General features: G+C 39.3%; 1 protein-coding gene across 1 annotated transcript in view; it reads left to right on the forward strand.

The window, feature by feature from the left end:
• SVEP1 (sushi, von Willebrand factor type A, EGF and pentraxin domain containing 1) overlaps positions 1–20307 on the forward strand; it is a 224166-nt gene that overhangs the window by 167603 nt on the left and 36256 nt on the right. Inside the window, exons 37-39 of the mRNA XM_045373613.3 lie at positions 11430–12102; positions 14169–16960; positions 18131–18356. Coding sequence (XP_045229548.2) covers positions 11430–12102; positions 14169–16960; positions 18131–18356 — 3691 coding nt within the window. The remainder of the gene's footprint in view (positions 1–11429; positions 12103–14168; positions 16961–18130; positions 18357–20307) is intronic.

Consider the following 20307-nt stretch of genomic DNA (forward strand, 5'->3'; position numbering starts at 1 on the left):
GCTGTGAATCTGTCTGGTCCTGGACTTTTTGGGTTGGTAGGCTATCAATTAGTGCCTCAATTTCAGAGCCTGCTATTGGTCTATTCAGGGATTCAGCTTCTTCCTGGTTTAGTCTTGGGAGAGGTGTAAGTGTCCAGGAAATTATCCATTTCTTCTAGGTTTTCTGGTTTATTTGCATAGAGGTGTTTACAGTATTCTCTGATGGTAGTTTGTATTTCTGTAGGGTCAGTGGTGATATCCCCTTTATCATTTTTAATTGTGTCTATTTGATTCTTCTCTCTTTTCTTCTTTATTAGTCTTGCTAGCAGTCTATCAATTTTGTTGATCTTTTCAAAAAACTAGCTCCTGGATTCATTGATTTTTTGGAGGATTTTTTTGCATCTCTATCTCCTTCAGTTCTGCTCTGATCTTAGTTATTTCTTGCCTTCTGCTAGCTTTTGAATGTGTTTGCTCTTGCTTCTCTAGTTCTTTTAATTGTGATGTTAGGGTGTCAATTTTAGATCTCTCCTGCTTTCTCTTGTGGGCATTTAGTGCTGTAAATTTCCTTCTACACACTGCTTTAAATATGTCCCAGAGATTCTAGTATGTTGTATCTTTGTTCTCATTGGTTTCAAAGAACATCTTTATTTCTGCCTTCATTTCATTATGTACCCAGTAGTCATTCAGGAGCAGGTTGTTCAGTTTCCATGTAGTTGAGCGGTTTTGAGTGAGTTTCTTAGTCCTGAGTTCCAGTTTGATTGCACTGTGGTCTGAGAGACAGTTTGTTATAATTTCTGTTCTTTTACATTTGCTGAGGAGTGCTTTACTTCCAACTATGTGGTCAATTTTGGAATAACTGCGATGTGGTACTGAGTAGAATGTATATTCTGTTGATTTCGGTTGGAGAGTTCTGTAGATATCTATTAGGTCTGCTTGGTGCAGAGTTGAGTTCATTTCCTGGATATCCTTGTTAACTTTCTGTCTCGTTGATCTGTCTAATGTTGACAGTGGAGTGTTAAAGTCTCCCATTATTATTGTATGGGAGTCTAAGTCTCCTTGTAAGTCTCTAAGCACTTGCTTTATGAATCTGGGTGCTCCGGTATCGGGTACATATATATTTAGGATAGTTAGCTCTTCCTGATGAATTGATCCCTTTACCATTATGTAATGGCCTTCTTTGTCTCTTTTGATCTTTGATGGTTTAAAGTCTGTTTTATCAGAGACTTGGATTGCATCCCCTGCCTTTTTTTGTTTTCCATTTGCTTGGTAGATCTTCCTCCATCCCATTATTTTGAGCCTATGTATGTCTCTGCATGTGAGATGGGTCTCCTGAATACAGCAAACTGAGGGATCTTGACTCTTTATCCAGTTTGCCAGTCTGTGTCTTTTAATTGGACCATTTAGTCTATTTATATTTAAGGTTAATATTGTTATGTGTGAACTTGATCCTGTCATTATGATATTAGCTGGTTATTTTGCTCGTTAGTTGATGCAGTTTCTTCCTAGCATCGATGGTCTTTACATTTTGGCATGTTTTAGCAGTGGTTGGTACCAGTTGTTCCTTTCCATGTTTAGTGCTTCCTTCAGGATCTCTTGTAGGGCAGGCCTGGTGGTGACAAAATCTCTAAGCATTTGCTTGTATGTAAAGGATTTTATTTCTCTTTCACTTATGAAGCTTAGTTTGGCTGGATATGAAATTCTGGGTTGAAAATTCTTTTCTTTAGGAATGTTGAATATTGGCCCCACTCTCTTTTGGCTTGGAGAGTTTCTGCCGAGAGATCTGCTGTTAGTCTGATGGGCTTCCCTTTGTGGGTAACCTGACCTTTCTCTCTGGCTACCCTTAACATTTTTTCCTTCATTTCAACTTTGGTGAATCTGACAATTATGTGTCTTGGAGTTGCTCTTCTCGAGGAGTATCTTTGTGTCGTTCTCTGTATTTCCCGAATTTGAATGTTTGCCTGCCTTACTGGGTTGGGGAAGTTCTCCTGGATGATATCCTGCAGAGTGTTTTCCAACTTGGTTCCATTTTCCCCATCACTTTCAGGCACACCAATCAGACATAGATTTGGTCTTTTCACATAATTCCATATATTTTGGAGGCTTTGTTCATTTCTTTTTGCTCTTTTTTCTCTACATTTCTCTTCTCACTTCATTTCATTCATTTGATCTTCAATCACTGATAATCTTTCTTCCATTGATCGAGTCAGTTACTGAAGTTGTGCATTTGTCACGTAGTTCTCGTGTCATGATTTTCATCTCTATCTGTTCTTTTAAGATCTTCTCTCACAGAATTGGAAAAAACTGCTTTAAAGTTCATATGGAACCAAAAAAGACCCCACATCTCCAAGACAATCCTAAGTCAAAAGAACAAAGCTGGAGGCATCATGCTACCTGATTTCAAACTATACTACAAGGCTACAGTAACCAAAACAGCATGGTACTGGTACCAAAACAGAGATATAGACCAATGGAACAGAACAGAGTCCTCAGAAATAATACCACACATCTACAGCCATCTGATCTTTGACAAACCTGAGACAAACAAGAAATGGGGAAAGGATTCCCTATTTAATAAATGGTGCTGGGAAAATTGGCTAGCCATAAGGAGAAAGCTGAAACTGGATCCTTTCCTTACTCCTTATACGAAAATTAATTCAAGATGGATTAGAGACTTAAATGTTAGACCTAATACCATAAAAATCCTAGAGGAAAACCTAGGTAGTACCATTCAGGACATAGGCATGGGCAAAGACTTCATGTCTAAAACACCAAAAGCAACAGCAGCAAAAGCCAAAATTGACAAATGGGATCTAATTAAACTAAAGAGCTTCTGCACAGCTAAAGAAACTACCATCAGAGTGAACAGGCAACCTACAGAATGGGAGAAAATGTTTGCAATCTACTCATCTGACAAAGGGCTAATATCCAGAACCTACAAAGAACTCAAACAAATTTACAAGAAAAAAACAAACAACCCCATCAAAAAGTGGGCAAAGGATATGAACAGACATTTCTCAAAAGAAGACATTCATACAGCCAACAGACACATGAAAAAATGCTCATCATCACTGGTCATCAGAGAAATGCAAATCAAAACCACAATGAGATACCATCTCACACCAGTTAGAGTGGCAATCATTAAAAAGTCAGGAAACAACAGGTGCTGGAGAGGATGTGGAGAAATAGGAACACTTTTACACTGTTGGTGGGATTGTAAACTAGTTCAACCATTATGGAAAACAGTATGGCGATTCCTCAAGGATCTAGAACTAGATGTACCATATGACCCAGCCATCCCATTACTGGGTATATACCCAAAGGATTATAAATTATGCTGCTATAAAGACACATGCACACGTATGTTTATTGCAGCACTATTCACAATTGCAAAGACTTGGAATCAACCCAAATGTCCATCAGTGACAGATTGGATTAAGACAATGTGGCACATATACACCATGGAATACTATGCAGCCATAAAAAAGGATGAGTTTGAGTCCTTAGTAGGGACATGGATGCAGCTGGAAACCATCATTCTCAGCAAACTATCACAAGAACAGAAAACCAAACACCGCATGTTCTCACTCATAGGTGGGAACTGAACAATGAGATCACTTGGACTCAGGAAGGGGAACATCACACACTGGGGCCTATCATGGGGAGGGGGGAGGGGGGAGGGATTGCATTGGGAGTTATACCTGATGTAAATGACGAGTTGAAGGGTGCAGCACACCAACATGGCACAAGTATACATATGTAACAAACCTGCACGTTATGCACATGTACCCTACAACTTAAAGTATAATAATAATAAATAAATTTAAGAAAAAAGATCTTCTCTGCATTGATTATTCTAGTTATCCATTCATCCATTCTTTTTTCAAGGTTTTTAGTGTCTTTGCGCTGCTTACATAGTTCCTCCTTTAGCTCTGAGAAGTTTGATTGACTGAAGACCTCTCTCAACTCATCAAAGTCATTCTCCATCCAGCTTTGTTCTGTTGCTGATGATGAGCTGCGTTCCTTTGGAGGGGGAGATACACTCTGAGTTTTTGAATTTCCAGCTTTTCTGCACTGCTTTTTCCCCATCTTTGTGGTTTTATCTGCCTTTGATCTTTGATGATGGTGATGTACTGATGGGTTTTGGTGTGGGCGTCCTTTCTGTTTGTTAGTTTTCCTTCTAACAGTCAGGACCCTCCGCTGCAGGTCTGTTGGAGTTTGATTGAGGTCTACTCCAGACCCTGTTTGCCTGGGTATCAGCAATGGAGGCTGCAGAAGATAGAATATTGCTGAACAGTGAGTTTTGCTGATTCTTGCTCTGGAAGCTTTGTCTCAGGGTGTACCCATCTATATGAGGTGTGATGTGTTGGTCTGCACCTAGTAGTGGGGGATGTCTCCAAGTTAGGCTACTCAGGGGTCAGGGACCCACTTGAGCAGGCAGTCTGTCCGTTCTCAGATCTCAACCTCCATGTTGGGAGAACCACTGCTTTCTTCAAAGCTATCAGACAGGGGCTTTTACATCTGCAGAGGTTTCTGCTGCTTTTTGTTTAGCTATGCCCTGTCCCCAGAGGTGGAGTCTACAGAGTCAGGCAGGCCTCCTTGAGCTGTGGTGGGCTCCACCCAATTTGAGCTTCCCAGCGGCTTTATCTACTTAAGCCTCAGCAATGGCAGGCGCTCCTCCCCCAGCCTCGCTACCACCTTGAAGTTAGATCTCCGGCTGCTGTGCTAGTAATGAGGGAGGCTCCATGGGCGTGGGACCCTCTGGGCCAGGTGTGGGATATAATCTCCTAGTGTGTCGTTTGCTAAGACCCTTGGTAAAGCACAGTATTAGGGTGGGAGTTACCTGATTTTCTAGGTGTTGTTTGTCTCAATTTCCCTTGGCTAGGAAAAGGAATTCCCTTCCCCCTTGCACTTCCCAAGTGAGGCAATGCCTTGCCTTGCTTCAGCTCTCGCTGGTCCGGCTGCACCTGTGGACCAGCATCAACTGTCCGACACGCCCCAGTGAGATGAACCCGGTACCTCAGTTGAAAATGCAGAAATATCACCCATCTTCTGTGTCGCTCACGCTGGGAGCTGGAGGCTGGAGCTGTTCCTATTCGGTCATCTTGGCAGAGGGGGCCCAAATCACTTTTTAAATTCAGTCACTGCTTATTTATATTCATTTACATGTCTATTAATTTTTTCACCACTGTTTCTTTTTGCATCACACTCCTTCCATTTGGGTTTAATGTTTCTACTTACTGAAGATGCTCTTTGCATCTTTTCTAGCAAGAGTCATGAATTATACAGTCTTTGTCAGAAACTAATAGTATTTTGCCCTTGCTCTTGAATTGTAGTTTAGCTGAGTGTACAAATCTACACTGACAATTTTTTCCATAAGTATTTTGAAGCTATTATTCCATTGCCTTATGATTCTAATGTTGCTATTGAGAATTCAATTATGAGTCTAATTTAGAGAGCCTCAGTCAAGGACAATATTGCTGTCCAAGGATATTTGACAATGTCTGGAGATATTTTGGGTTGTCACAACTGGGGGGAAGATGCTACTAGCATCTGTTGGTTAGAATCCAGGAAAAATGCTAAATATCCTACAATGCACAGAACAGTCCTCCACAACTAAGAATTATCTGGTTCACAATGTCAGTAGTGCTGAGATTGAGAAACTCTGGTCAAATTCTTGTTTCTGTATAAGTAATATGTTTTCTCTTTGTTTACTTTTTTAAAACTTGTTTTTGTTGTTTTAGTGTTTCGCTATGAGATGACTACAGTGTATTTATTGTCATTCATCCTGTTTGGGACTCATTGTACTTCTTACATCTGAGAATTTATATCTTTCACCAATTTTAGAATATTCTCAGTCATTTTCACTGCAAATATTTTGTTTCTCGCTTTCTGTTTTCTATCTTTATGGATGTTTTATTAGATATATGTTCAGCCTTTTCATTATATTTTTTGTGTTAATCTGTCACATTTTTCATCTTTTTCAAAACCTATTACATTTGGATAATTTCCTCACATATCTCTTCCAGTTCACTGATTTTTCTTCTAATATCTGTAGTCTGTTTTTGAATATGTCCATTGTTTTTAATTTTTATGTTCCACATTTTTATTTCCAGAATTTCTATTTACTTTTTCAAACATTTCTTTTTTTATAGTCACTTTTAATAGAATTTTGAGTCTTTCTTTTGTCCTTATTTCAACATACTTATTTCATACTATTTTTTATATTTTAGAACTTATTTCTATTATCTCATTTATCGGTGCTCTAACTTTGCAGTTTTTTTCTGTCTGCTGACCCATTTGTGATAGAAAACATGTTTGTGTGTGTTATGATTTCAGATTGTGCCCTTATAGTAAACAGCGCTTGTTTTATCTATGGCAACCCCTTATTTTCTAAGTATGTAGATTTTTTTCTACCAGGTGTCTCAGGAGTATCACCAGCCAAGAACCTAGTTTTACATTAATTTATCAATTTGAAGGTTTTCCATACAAAGTGAATGGTGTAAATTCTAAACTCCAATCCACATGAGGTACAGACTTTGCTATTGCTATTTTAACTCTGAAGCTATATTTTCTATCCTCTCGACTTCCCTTCTTTGTCTAATCCAAGGTCAACCATAGCATCCATTCACAAGTTTACTTTTCTGTTTGTAATTTCCTCTTCATTTCTGGCACATGGAAATTTCCTTTCTTGTCAGCTCAGCTATGCATTTAAAATAATTTGTGTTATAATTCATCAAGTATTATAGAGGGAGGGTTTTCAGACTATTGTATAGCAGAACAAGAAGTCAGCACTCATCTTATCTCTCTTTACTTATTTTCTATTTCTTTCCCCCAAGGAGTATGATTGGCATAGGTCTACATGCCATGTGTCTTGTTCCAGTCAAGGATGGCATTGCTCTGTTCAAGTCATGGCCTTTGTAAAATGTGACCTGTCTTACTACTTCTTCTACTTCTCAAGATGCTGTTGGCCTTATTAGAATATTAATTTCCTTCTCCAGTCCCTCTTAACTCTGTCTCCTCCCTTGGGGCTGCCTAGCACAGACCATTGCCCTGCACACAATGTAAGCCTCCTGGGTCTTATATCAGCCACATGCTTACTGTGTGTACATACACACATTTTTGCATCTGTCTCACCGTGTTTTCCTCCTATACCCGTGTTGTGCTTTTCATTGACCTTTTCTTGAATTATAAGGGCAAGGTCCACTCTCAAGCTTAGGACAAAAACACAGAGACTTTCAGAGACTTAAGTGATATAATGATTGCCAGGGAAAGAAAGGAGCAAGAAGTCTCATTTCTGTGTCCTACCCTAAACTTGGCCTTTCAAATTCATCTTTTATCAATACATATCCCTCAAACATAGGGGGTTTTCAGTTGTTTGCTCAAATACGTAAGTGGTCGTTTGTTTCTCATTTTCCTTTTCATGCTCATGTTTATACTCCTTGGTGAGAAACTCAGAGGGAAGAAAGGGTTATTGCCACCCTAAAATCCTAATTAAATTTTTCCTTTTGATTCTTCTCAAATACAAACTTCTAAATGCAATTATTAGATATGTGCAGACAAAAAATATTTGATGATTATTATTAACTGAAAACATAATTACTGATGCTGATTTATGCTTCATATTGTTCTTATTAAATTGCAGCTGTTTAAATATCTAGTAGGCTGCTCTTTTAAGGCTCTTTTGCTAAGACGGAAGAGCTAATAATGCATTTGGGAGCTCTCTCATAAAGCTCTCCAGGCACATGCTCATTAGTAAGCTTCTACCCAGTGTGTCAATCAATTCACTGCAAATTGCATCTGAAAATTATTCTGCCCATTTTCAAACGATTTTTTTGGTTATGATTCCAGAAAAATGCAAATTTGTTCCAGCCAGTTTATCCTAAGATGTGTTCTTCTAAAGCATCACTGTGATATTGATGGACTATTATTCCTTGGAAGTATAGAGTAAAACAATTTATTTTATAATGTGTATGGCATGGTTTTTAGTAAACATCTGCAAGAGTGTCCCCAGTGCCTCTTGAATGAGAATACCAAATGCTACACAGAATTTAATTAAATATTCCATCGTTTTAGATTTATACCAGTTCCAATTTTTCCTCCTTTTGTAGGCAACATTTAAAGAGCATATCTCGTTCTTTGCAGAAAACTTTATTCTCTAAGTGATTCTTTAATAAGTGGGTAAAATATGTCCCCTGTAAATTTTAATACACATTCAGACTTTTAACATCATGAAATAGTATAGCAGTTTTATCAGAGACCACTTATAGTGCTATCTATAAAATAGCTAACAATTAATTTCTCATTTTTTGTTGTGTGGAAACTATACCCTTCTTTAGCATCTTTTTTTTTGAGACAGAGTCTCACTTTGTTGCCCAGGCTGGAGTACAATGGCATGATCTTGACTCACTGCAACCTCTACCTCCCAGGTTCAAGTGATTCTTCTGCCTCAGCCTCCCAAGTAGCTGGGATTACAGGCACCTGCCACCATGCCCGGCTAATTTTTGTATTTTTTAGTAGAGACAGGGTTTTGCCATATTGGCCAGGCTGGTTTCGAACTCCTGACCTCAGGTGGCCCGCCCACCTTGGCCTCCCAAAGTGCTGGGATTACAAGCGTGAGCCAACACGCCCTGTCTTTAGCATCTTAAAAGACTTGCTGATCTATTTTAGAAGATATTTATTTTTAATAAACTCCTATCCTCATTTTCATGAGATCAGTTATCTAGTTATCTAAAGCACTGGTGTCCCTATCACTCAGGAGATTACGAGGGCTTTAGGAGCTCTGTGTCAGGTACTGGGGACAGAGATAAAACATGTATTTCTTATGATGTGACACAGTTAATCTATTCCTGCCACCTCTTCATCCATCAAACATGACAGTAACCCAGTCAAAAAATACACAAGATCCTAGTTTTTGCCACTTGCTTTTCCAGGTGCCTGTATGCCATTCCTAATTATATGTAAATTCCCAATATGTTGCCTGGCTGTATCACACTCCCATTGGCTAATGCTACTTTTCTGTCTTGAATGATTCCTCTTCCACTTCTGTTTTCTCATAACTCCCCTCAAGAGTCATTTTATCTGTGAGGCCTTTCCTCCCCTTCCCATTCTTCAGAATCAGTCACTTCTCCTTTAAGCAACCCCTATAGATGCGAAGAGACCTACAACGCACCAGATAGTTGATGGGGTGAAGAGAACAACAGAAGTGTAAACAAGTAAATTCATTTTTGGCTTTGCGTCTGTGCACTAAGCAAGTAACTCTGGCACATAGCAGGGCTCTTCAGAATTATTTAAGAAGAACTAAACGTTAATTGAGAGTCATCAAGAAAAGTCAAGGTCTTAGGTTAGATTACAAGCTATTGTAGGTCCTAAGAAATTATGGGTAGTGTCAAAAATGCATACATTAAATTCATTTATTCAAAAATTACGTATTTAGTGGTAATCTTCCCTTAAATCGTAGAACAGCTTTGCTGTGATTTTCCATTAGGGATAAGTCGTTGGTGGCGATTTTCCAGAAGCTCAGGGGTCAGAGGCCTAAAAAAGTGTTGCCAAATTACAAAACACAAATTCTTGTGTTTTCAAGAGACTTTGAGGAGTCTAAAAGGTTCTGGAGGCAGATACTTCTCCCTCAAAGCAGCTGATCCCATGAAATAAAGGAAGAATTTTATAGATGGCACAATGAACCCTTATAAATCAGGGATGGTTAAGGCCATGTCTGGGAACTTCAGCCAATGAAATATGCTAGCAACATCAAGGAATTCATAAAAATAATGATGCATGGTTCAAAGTGTGCACATGATGTCAACTGTGCTACAAAACATCAGAAGCCTCAACAAAAGGAACTTCTACCCAAAGCACATCCTACACAAGAATTGTAGAATCTAGGTACTCAGACCAGGATAGATTTTTTTAATAATAAACTTATGCTCTTAGTATATTTTCTGTATATACCTTCCTGAATTCTCTTAGATAGAAGCCATCTACAAGTTAAGTTCAGATCTTCATACAAAGAACTGAGACTATCTAAAGCAATGAAATGCAGCAGGCCCTAACTAGGGGCTGTACTATCGGGGATGTCTGAGTATTCATTTTGGGACCACTTCCATCCATAGCATGATGTGTGAACTTAGGTAAGGTGGATTCATATAGCTCTGCTGATTCACTGTTATTTTTTCCTGATTTCTCTGTCCCTTGTAGATTTCATAAATATTGCCAGTTAGGATGAAGGAATTTCAACCTCTCTGTAATAGCTGATGCTTTATAAAACTAAAAGAGATCTCAGGAGAAATATTTGATAACTAATGACTTAATCTTTGCTAATGGGTGGGTCAAATAATTTGTATTAATGACACTGCAATACAGTTTGCCAAGGACACCCAGAAAGTATGATCCAACCTGCTTCATTTTCAAAACAGAGAGAGACAGAGACAGAGTAGTGTTGTGGAAAAAGTGTAGGTGTTGGCATCTGATCAACCAAATTCCGATCCCAACTCTGCTGCTTACAGCTGTGTGACTTCAGGCAAGTTTCTAAGCCTGTCTGAACCACCATTCACTTTATTTTCTTACAATGAAGAAATTAATATGTCCAAGCAGGATTAAACTAGGTACTCAATTATTTTATTTCCCTTACCATTAATTAGTATCAAAATGACAGGCTAATCAGGTGTTAGAGATTTTTTCAAAACTCCATCAATTTTCTGTTCAGTAAGAGAGCAATGATGAAAATAAGCATGACTCAAATATAATTATTCTAATACTGCATATCCTAGTCTTTTGTTCTATCTCATTGACAGAGTACTTGAGAGTAATTTTAGATTTTTGTAAGTCACCAATCCATCATTATATATGGGCAAACACCTCTGCATAAAGACTGGGGTTTACTAAGAAAAATTTATTCATACTGATCGAATAGCAGAGCCATATGCAGAAGACACCTTTTAACTCTAACCACACAGCGTAAAGGTTTAGGAGACATTGGAGACTGAAATTATAATCACTGTTTTAAAATTCTCTAAATATTGGTACTTAACAATGAGCTATAGGTAGGCTAAATGTGGCATTGTACGTTATGGCTTAAGAACAAACAGACAATTGCTAAAATCAACAAGTAAAAACCATCTAAAGGCAGATAGAATTCCATATTTGAGTTGAGTCAAATAACACCATAAAGCTTACTCCTCAATTTTTTTTTAATGTATAGCAATTATTAGTTTCTTAAATAGCAAAAAATCTTATTAAATCCATTTCCCTTGTGAATGAATAGTATTAATATCACAATGTATTGACATATCTCAAATGAAAGTCATTGGATCAATAAGCTCAGTATTCAAAGAGGAAATATTACTTTAAAGATAAATTTAAAGTCATTGTGGGAAAAATTTAAAAAAAAAAGTAAGAAGACACAAACACTTTTTCTTAAATATTATGCTTATTCTTTCTTCCCAATCTCACAGCTATACTCTTGCTGGTCCTGACACCATTGAATGCCTGGCCAACGGCAAGTGGAGTAGAAGTGACCAGCAGTGCCTAGCTGTCTCCTGTGATGAGCCACCCAACGTGGACCATGCCTCTCCAGAGACTGCCCATCGGCTCTTTGGAGACATTGCATTCTACTACTGCTCTGATGGTTACAGCCTAGCAGACAATTCCCAGCTTCTCTGCAATGCCCAGGGCAAGTGGGTGCCGCCAGAGGGTCAAGACATGCCCCGTTGTATAGCTCATTTCTGTGAAAAACCTCCATCGGTTTCCTATAGCATCTTGGAATCTGTGAGCAAAGCAAAATTTGCAGCTGGCTCAGTTGTGAGCTTTAAATGCTTGGAAGGCTTTGTACTGAACACCTCAGCAAAGATTGAATGTATGAGAGGTGGGCAGTGGAACCCTTCCCCCATGTCCATCCAGTGCATCCCTGTGCGGTGTGGAGAGCCACCAGGCATCATGAATGGCTATGCAAGTGGATCAAACTACAGTTTTGGAGCCATGGTGGCTTATAGCTGCAACAAGGGGTTCTACATCAAAGGGGAAAAGAAGAGCACCTGTGAAGCCACAGGGCAGTGGAGTAGTCCTATACCGACATGCCACCCAGTATCTTGCGGTGAACCACCTAAGATTGAAAATGGCTTTCTGGAGGTAAGAGACCAATAAGCAAATGGTTCATGGCTTTTGTCACTGGGCCCATCAATATATAAACAAAACAAATAATTGAGTCCAAACACTGCCAAGTTCACTAAGGCATGGAAACTGGAATTTACTATTATCACTAACAAAGAATCATGATAATGTTTTTAACATTTAACATCTCTCAATGAATTAATTCATCTGCCTAAGGTTGTGAATCACTTTCTGGAGGTAAGAGACTGATTAGCAAATAGTCTGTGGCTTTCATCACTTACAGGGCCAGCCCACTGTGATGAACCCACTATTCAGAAGCGGGGGCAATGAACACATTAATTATTGAAAAACAGAAATAGCTAAAATCTACAGGTAGTGAAGACTAGAAAAAATTAATAAAGATGATTATGAATCTTTAAAACTTTCTGCATTTTACTAGTGTATAGGCATTTCAAGTGCTTTGTGGCAACAGCTTAGCCCTAAATAGGAAGTTAGAATAAACCAATTTTAATATAATATTATTTTGTTTTATAGAGGTTTTTCAGGATGGATATATGCTTTATTTTATGGAAAGCAAGGTCTAAATGGAACCTAGATAAATATAATTTTAAATGTTTAGACAAAAGAGTAAACCAAATAATGTAGTTTTTACAATTCTGTTTTGGTAAACCTAAAGGTAATTTCACTGTGATGGACAAAAGAATTCAGTCCAACCCAAATATGTCCTGCTTTCACACTAATGTCTGTCTTCTCAATAAGCCTACCAAGAAAATAGGAATGAGAATCTATTCCCCCAAATCAAGGGCCATTTGAAACTGACCATATTCTAATTAAACAGTTTTTTAAAACCCACATATATATACATGGTACAACCTTTTCTCCATTATATTCAAAATAGCAAAACAACAGTAAAAGCCTTTTATTTAAGGCTTTTGCTTACATTTAGTAGCTTTTCATTGGAAGAGGGTATACAGTATAAGTAAAGAGGTGTTCATTTATAAATTTAACGAATATTTCTAGAGCTCCTACTTGGTACAGTTCTGAGAATCGGCGACCTAGCATTTAACAACACAGGCTACATGTGTAATGGCATGGTGCTTACATGCATGGGAGACACACAAGCAATGCATAAACAAAATGAGTAACTTGGTTTATTTATGACCTGTTATATTACACGTGTTTGAATTTTGAGATCATGAATGTTAACTTTTTTTTAAAAGAATGTTTATTTTCTATTGCGTTACAGCAGCAATTTTTAAGAAAAGTGTTAAGAATATAAACAAAACTTTGATAGTATTCTTAAGACATACCCATAAAAACATTTTATTTGCCTATTTATGATCTAACAACATTAACAAATACATGTTCCTTGTTTATGTGCTTCTTTACTAGCATTTCTTTGGGCAGAAAGTTTTTTTTTTTTTAACTTACTGAGTAATTTGTCATTTTTAGTATTGCCTCATCACTTCACCAATCAACATATAGATTACACTTCACCAATCAACATATAGATTACTGATCTTTCACTTGTTATGGGCTCAACACTGTAGTAAACATTTCTGCAGTGGGGATTACTTAATTTGATTTTTTTTTTTCTTTCTTCCCTTTAGACAGAGTCTCTCTCTGTCTCCCAGGCTGGAGTGCAGTGGCACGATCTTGGCTCACTGCAACCTCTGCCTCCTGGGTTCAAGCAATTCTCCTGCCTCAGCTTCCCAAATAGCTGGGATTACAGGCACACACCACCATTGCCTAGCTAATTTTTGTACAGGTTTCACCATGTTGGCCAGGCTGGTCTCGAACTCCTAATCTCAAGTTATCCTCCCACCTTGACCTCCCAAAGTGCTGGGATTGTAGGCATGAATCATCATGCCCAGCCTCATTTGACTTTCTACTATCACTTTCGCTTATTTAAAAAAAAAATAGAATGGACCTATTGGAAAAACTGTAAATCATTTGCTTACATCCTAATTGATTCATTGTAACATAGACCTTTTAGTTTAGTTCTTTTTCACTATCCAAGGATTTAGTTAATGCCATCATCTGTTATACAAATCGCACTCACTTGCTTTCTTCCTATTACACAGAATACAACTGGCAGGATCTTTGAGAGTGAAGTGAGGTATCAGTGTAACCCGGGCTATAAGTCAATTGGAAGTCCTGTATTTGTCTGCCAAGCCAATCGCCACTGGCACAGCGAATCCCCTCTGATGTGCATTCCTCTCGACTGTGGAAAACCTCCCCCCATCCAGAATGGCTTCATGAAAGGAGAAATTTTTGAAGTAGGGTCCAAGGTTCAGTTTTTCTGTAATGAGGGTTACGAGCTTGTTGGGGACAGTTCTTGGACATGTCAGAAATCTGGCAAATGGGATAAGAAGCTAAACCCAAAGTGTGTGCCTGCCAAGTGCCCAGAGCCACCCCTCTTGGAAAACCAGCTAGTATTGAAGGAGTTGACCACTGAGGTAGGAGTCGTGACATTTTCCTGTAAAGAAGGGCATGTCCTACAAGGTCCCTCTGTCCTGAAATGCTTGCCATCCCAGCAATGGAATGACTCTTTCCCTGTTTGTAAGATGGTTCTTTGCACCCCACCTCCCCTAATTTCCTTCGGTGTCCCTGTTCCTTCGTCTGCTCTTCATTTTGGAAGTACTGTCAAGTATTCTTGTGTAGGTGGGTTTTTCCTAAGAGGAAATTCTACCACCCTCTGCCAACCTGATGGCACCTGGAGCTCTCCACTGCCAGAATGTATTCCAGTAGAATGTCCCCAACCTGAGGAAATCGCCAATGGAATCATTGATGTGCAAGGCCTTGCCTATCTCAGCACAGCTCTCTATACCTGCAAGCCAGGCTTTGAATTGGTGGGAAATACCACCACCCTTTGTGGAGAAAATGGTCACTGGCTTGGAGGAAAACCAACATGTAAACCCATTGAATGCCTGAAACCCAAGGAGATTTTGAATGGCAAATTCTCTTACACAAACCTACACTATGGACAGACCGTTACTTACTCTTGCAACCGAGGCTTTCAGCTCGAAGGTCCCAGTGCCTTGACCTGTTTAGAGACAGGTGATTGGGATGTAGATGCCCCGTCTTGCAATGCCATCCACTGTGATTCCCCACAACCCATTGAAAATGGTTTTGTAGAAGGTGCAGATTACAGCTATGGTGCCATGATCATCTACAGTTGCTTCCCTGGGTTTCAGGTGGCGGGTCATGCCATGCAGACCTGTGAAGAGTCAGGATGGTCAAGTTCCATCCCAACATGTGTGCCCATAGACTGTGGCCTCCCTCCTCATATAGATTTTGGAGACTGTACTAAAGTCAAAGATGACCAGGGATATTTTGAGCAAGAAGATGACATGATGGAAGTTCCATACCTGACTCCTCAACCTCCTTATCAATTGGGAGCAGTGGCTAAAACCTGGGAAAATACAAAGGAGTCTCCTGCTACACATTCATCAAACTTTCTGTATGGCACCATGGTTTCATACACCTGTAATCCAGGATATGAACTTCTGGGGAACCCCGTGCTGATCTGCCAGGAAGATGGAACTTGGAATGGCAGTGCACCTTCCTGCATTTCAATTGACTGTGACTTGCCTATTGCTCCTGAAAATGGCTTTTTGCGTTTTACAGAGAGTAGCATGGGAAGTGCTGTGCAGTATAGCTGTAAACCTGGACACATTCTAGTGGGCTCCGACTTAAGGCTTTGTCTACAGAACAGAGAGTGGAGTGGTGCTTCCCCACGCTGTGAAGCCATTTCATGCAAAAAGCCAAATCCAATCATGAATGGATCCATCAAAGGAAGCAACTATACATACCTGAGCATGTTGTACTATGAGTGTGACCCCGGATATGTGCTGAATGGCACCGAGAGGAGAATATGCCAGGATGACAAAAACTGGGATGAAGATGAGCCCATTTGCATTCCCGTCGACTGTGGTTCACCCCCAGTCTTAGCCAATGGCCAGGTAAGAGGAGACGAGTACACATTCCAAAAAGAGATTGAATACACTTGCAATGAAGGGTTCTTGCTTGAGGGAGCCAGGAGTCACGTTTGTCTTGCCAATGGAAGTTGGAGTGGAGCCACTCCTGACTGTGTACCTGTCAGATGTGCCACCCCACCACAACTGGCCAATGGGGTGATGGAAGGCCTGGACTATGGCTTCATGAAGGAAGTGGCATTCCACTGTCATGAGGGCTACATGTTGCACGGTGCTTCAAAACTCACCTGTCAGTCAGATGGCAACTGGGATGCAGAGGTTCCTCTCTGTAAACCAGTCAACTGTGGACCTCCTGAAGATCTTGCCCATGGCTTCCCAAATGGTTTTTCCTTTATTCATGGGGGCCATATACAGTATCAGTGCTTTCCTGGTTATAAGCTTCATGGAAATTCGTCAAGAAGGTGCCTTTCCAATGGCTCCTGGAGTGGCAGCTCACCTTCCTGCCTGCCTTGCAGGTGTTCCACACCAGTAATTGAATATGGAACTGTCAATGGGACAGATTTTGACTGTGGAAAGGCAGCCCGGATTCAGTGCTTCAAAGGCTTCAAGCTCCTAGGACTTTCTGAAATCACCTGTGAAGCCAATGGCCAGTGGAGCTCTGGGTTCCCCCACTGTGAACACACTTCTTGTGGTTCTCTTCCACTGATACCAAATGCGTTCATCAGTGAGAGCAGCTCTTGGAAGGAAAATGTGATAACTTACAGCTGCAGGTCTGGATATGTCATACAAGGCAGTTCAGATCTGATTTGCACAGAGAAAGGGGTATGGAGCCAGCCTTATCCAGTCTGTGAGCCCTTGTCCTGTGGGCCCCCACCATCTGTCGCCAACGCAGTAGCAACTGGAGAGGCACACACCTATGAAAGTAAAGTGCAACTCAGGTAAGACCATGGCTCTAGAGTCTCTAAGGGGTGCAGGCAGGAGGATTATAAAATGAAATGTGATAGATAAAAAATTTTGCTGATTGGGAAGAAAACATCATCTCTGAACTGCTCTCCAAACACTGGTGCTTTTAACACTTGGCTTTATTCTACCTACAATTATGTAGAAATCCACTGAGTATAGAAATAAATTGATACTTTTTTCAGACATGTTTCTAATGTAATTATCATAACTATCATTCTGTTGAGCTTCATGAAACAGCAAGATCCTCTAGCTAGCTTGAAAAGCTCTGGCATCATGAAGCTGTTTTTTAAACATCATGATAGTAAATTTTCTGATCATAACTTTGTGGTTATATTTACACATGCAAATATTGGGGACCTAAGGCAAAAAACTGAATAATTCAGGCCATGATCATGCCAAATAATCAGGATTAAAAGAAATATGTAAAGGACCTAGAACAGTACTTGGCACAAAGTAGGTATTAATAATACATATTAATTATACTGTATTCCTACTCATATCTGAGTCCATTTTGGACTTTGTCTAGAATTTCCTGAACTATTAGCTGTTTATGGAATAAAAATGAATTCAATAATTATATTGTCCACAATAAGGTAAATACAGTACCTTTAGTCTTGGCTAACCTTTCATATGGATCACTGAGAACTGATCTGGTTATTACTGTTTTTTCGGTTTTTGAGACAAAGTCTCGCTCTGTCACCCAGGCTAGAGTGTAGTGGCATGTTCTTGGCTCACTGCAGCCTCAACCTCCTTGGTTCAAGCAATCCTCCCACCTCTGCCTCCCAAGTAGCTGAGACTACAGGCATGTGCCACCATGCCCAGCTAATTTTGTTTATTTTTTATAGAGATGAAGTCTCACTATGTTGCCCAGCCTAGTCTCAAGCTCCTGGACTCAAGTGATCCTCCTGCCTCAGCCTCCCAAAGTGCAGGGATTACAGGCATGAGCCACCACACCCAGCTTAACTGGTTGTTATTGTTATATTGGTGTTTTTGCATGGCAATGCCATCCACCTGACTGTACAATCAATTTTGGTATGTTGCACAAAATGTCTACTGAGCCTTGTAACAGCTTCCTAAGTCCAAGAATAGGTCAGAAACTATATTGTACTTCCTTTAAGGCACTCATTTTTGTATTTCCATTGCAGATGTCTGGAAGGTTATACGATGGATACAGACATAGATACATTCACCTGTCAGAAAGATGGTCGCTGGTTCCCTGACAGAATCTCCTGCAGTCCTAAAAAATGTCCTCTGCCGGAAAACATCACACATATACTTGTTCATGGGGACGATTTCAGTGTGAATAGGCAAGTTTCTGTGTCATGTGCAGAAGGGTATACCTTTGAGGGAGTTAACATATCAGTATGTCAGGTAAGATTCTGTCTTAATTAGAATGTGTGACGCCTGTATATACATATATTGCCAAGTGAACAGCATCTATAATAGTAATCCCAAAAAGAAAAGAAGTCTCAAGTTTTCACTCATGTCAAAGGATTTGAGAAATTTCTTGCTAGAAATATAATCAAATGTATGTTTTTTCTGCAATATTCCCACTTTAAGAAAGTGCCATGGTTAGGTAAAATATTAAGATTTCTTTAACAATATATTTATAACAAATTAACCATAAATCTTATTATTAAAAGAGGGTCTTTGTGTAGAAATCAGCCATGGACTATGCCCCATATGTTTCCAGTTTTAGTGGAAAGACGAAAGTTTGCAGAAGCAGACAGATAATTGGTGTCAAATCTTCTCTCTGCTATTTGCTACTTGTAAGTCGTAATTTTAAGAAAGTTGCTTAAAATTTCTGAGCTTTGTTTCCTTATTTGTAGTAAAAAAAAAAAAAAAAGTGTATTATTACATGTATCTTGTATTGTTCGTGAGAAACGAGGTAAATAATGGAGGAAAGTTCCTGCTTCTACAACCTTGGTCTTTCCACTAAAACTGGAAACATATTGGACATAACCCATGCTGATTTCTATGATTTCTATGCATAGACATTCTTTTGCACATAATATTTATGATCAATTTGTCATGAATATCTTATTGTAGATATTTTAACATTTTACCTAATTTTGGCACTTTTAGTTTAGAAATGGGAATTGGGCCAGGCGCCGTGGCTCACGCCTGTAATCCCAGCACTTTGGGCGGCCAAGGCGGGTGGATCATGAGGTCGAGAGATGGAGACCATCCTGGCCAACACGGTGAAACCCTGTCTCTACTAAAAATACAAAAATTAGCCAGGCATGGTGGTGCGTGCCTGTAGTCCCAGCTACTTGGGAGGCTGAAGCAGGAGAATTGCTTGAACCCAGGATGCAGAGGTTGCAGTGAACTGAGATTGCACCACTGCATTTCAGCCTGGTGACAGAGCGAGACTCCGTCTAAAAAAAAAAAAAAAAAAAAAAAAAAATTGGGAGTTGGGGGTATCAGCACCATAGATAGCAGATTTCCCTAGCACATCCCCTTCTCCTAACTTCCATAAGATATACCAGGGGAAGAAAATTAAAATGTGTCATTGATGCACTCTTGCTGGAGTTGGGAGTCAGTGTTGGGGGATTAAAAGCAGAGAAATGTGGCATAGTATAGCAAACTTTCACTTCAAGCATACTTTTTTGTTTAAATTCCATCTCAAATATTTATAGGTTCTATGACCTTATATTCCTTCAGCTTATTTTTTTATTTGTGAATCTGTGATAACTGAAAGGATTAAATTACTTAATGTATATAAAATGGCTAGTACTTGCCTGACATATAGTAGGGACTCAAGAACGATTCCCTTCTCCCAGTTTTCCATTTATAAATCATGCACACTCAATGATTGGTCAATGTCAAACCTAAAAGCAAAAAGCAGAAGCATTCGGGGGAACAAGTTAAAATAACTGCCAAAGTTACCATGCCCTCAATATTTGTGTGGTTCCAGATGGTCCTTTTAGATATAGAGCTGAAGAAGTTTTAGAGGAAACTTTGTCTAAGACTCTGAGCTGTCTGATGCAGAGTTCTGCCATAATTAAGGGAATCAAATTGTTGTTCTCCAGGCTGGGTGTGTAGACAACTGGGTCCCCTTGTAAGCCCTGGAGGACTCTGATACTGGCTTAAAAAGATACTAAGCTCTTTTTTTTTTTAGTCAATAATTTATTTTTGACAACCTTCATTAGTTTCTTCACACATAGTATGACCCCTCTCTTTTGCTCAAGTGGGTTTTAGTTTAAATTTTTGGTCTGAAAAGTAGAATAGACACTATTTAAATGTTAAAAAGCATAAATTGTGTAAAACTATGTTCAGCACCTAGGAGTATTTTATTGTAATGTGACAAAATGATTCTGTA

This window comes from Macaca fascicularis, chromosome 15 (genome assembly GCF_037993035.2).
Source record: "Macaca fascicularis isolate 582-1 chromosome 15, T2T-MFA8v1.1".
In the NCBI taxonomy this organism is placed as follows: Eukaryota; Metazoa; Chordata; class Mammalia; order Primates; family Cercopithecidae; genus Macaca; species Macaca fascicularis.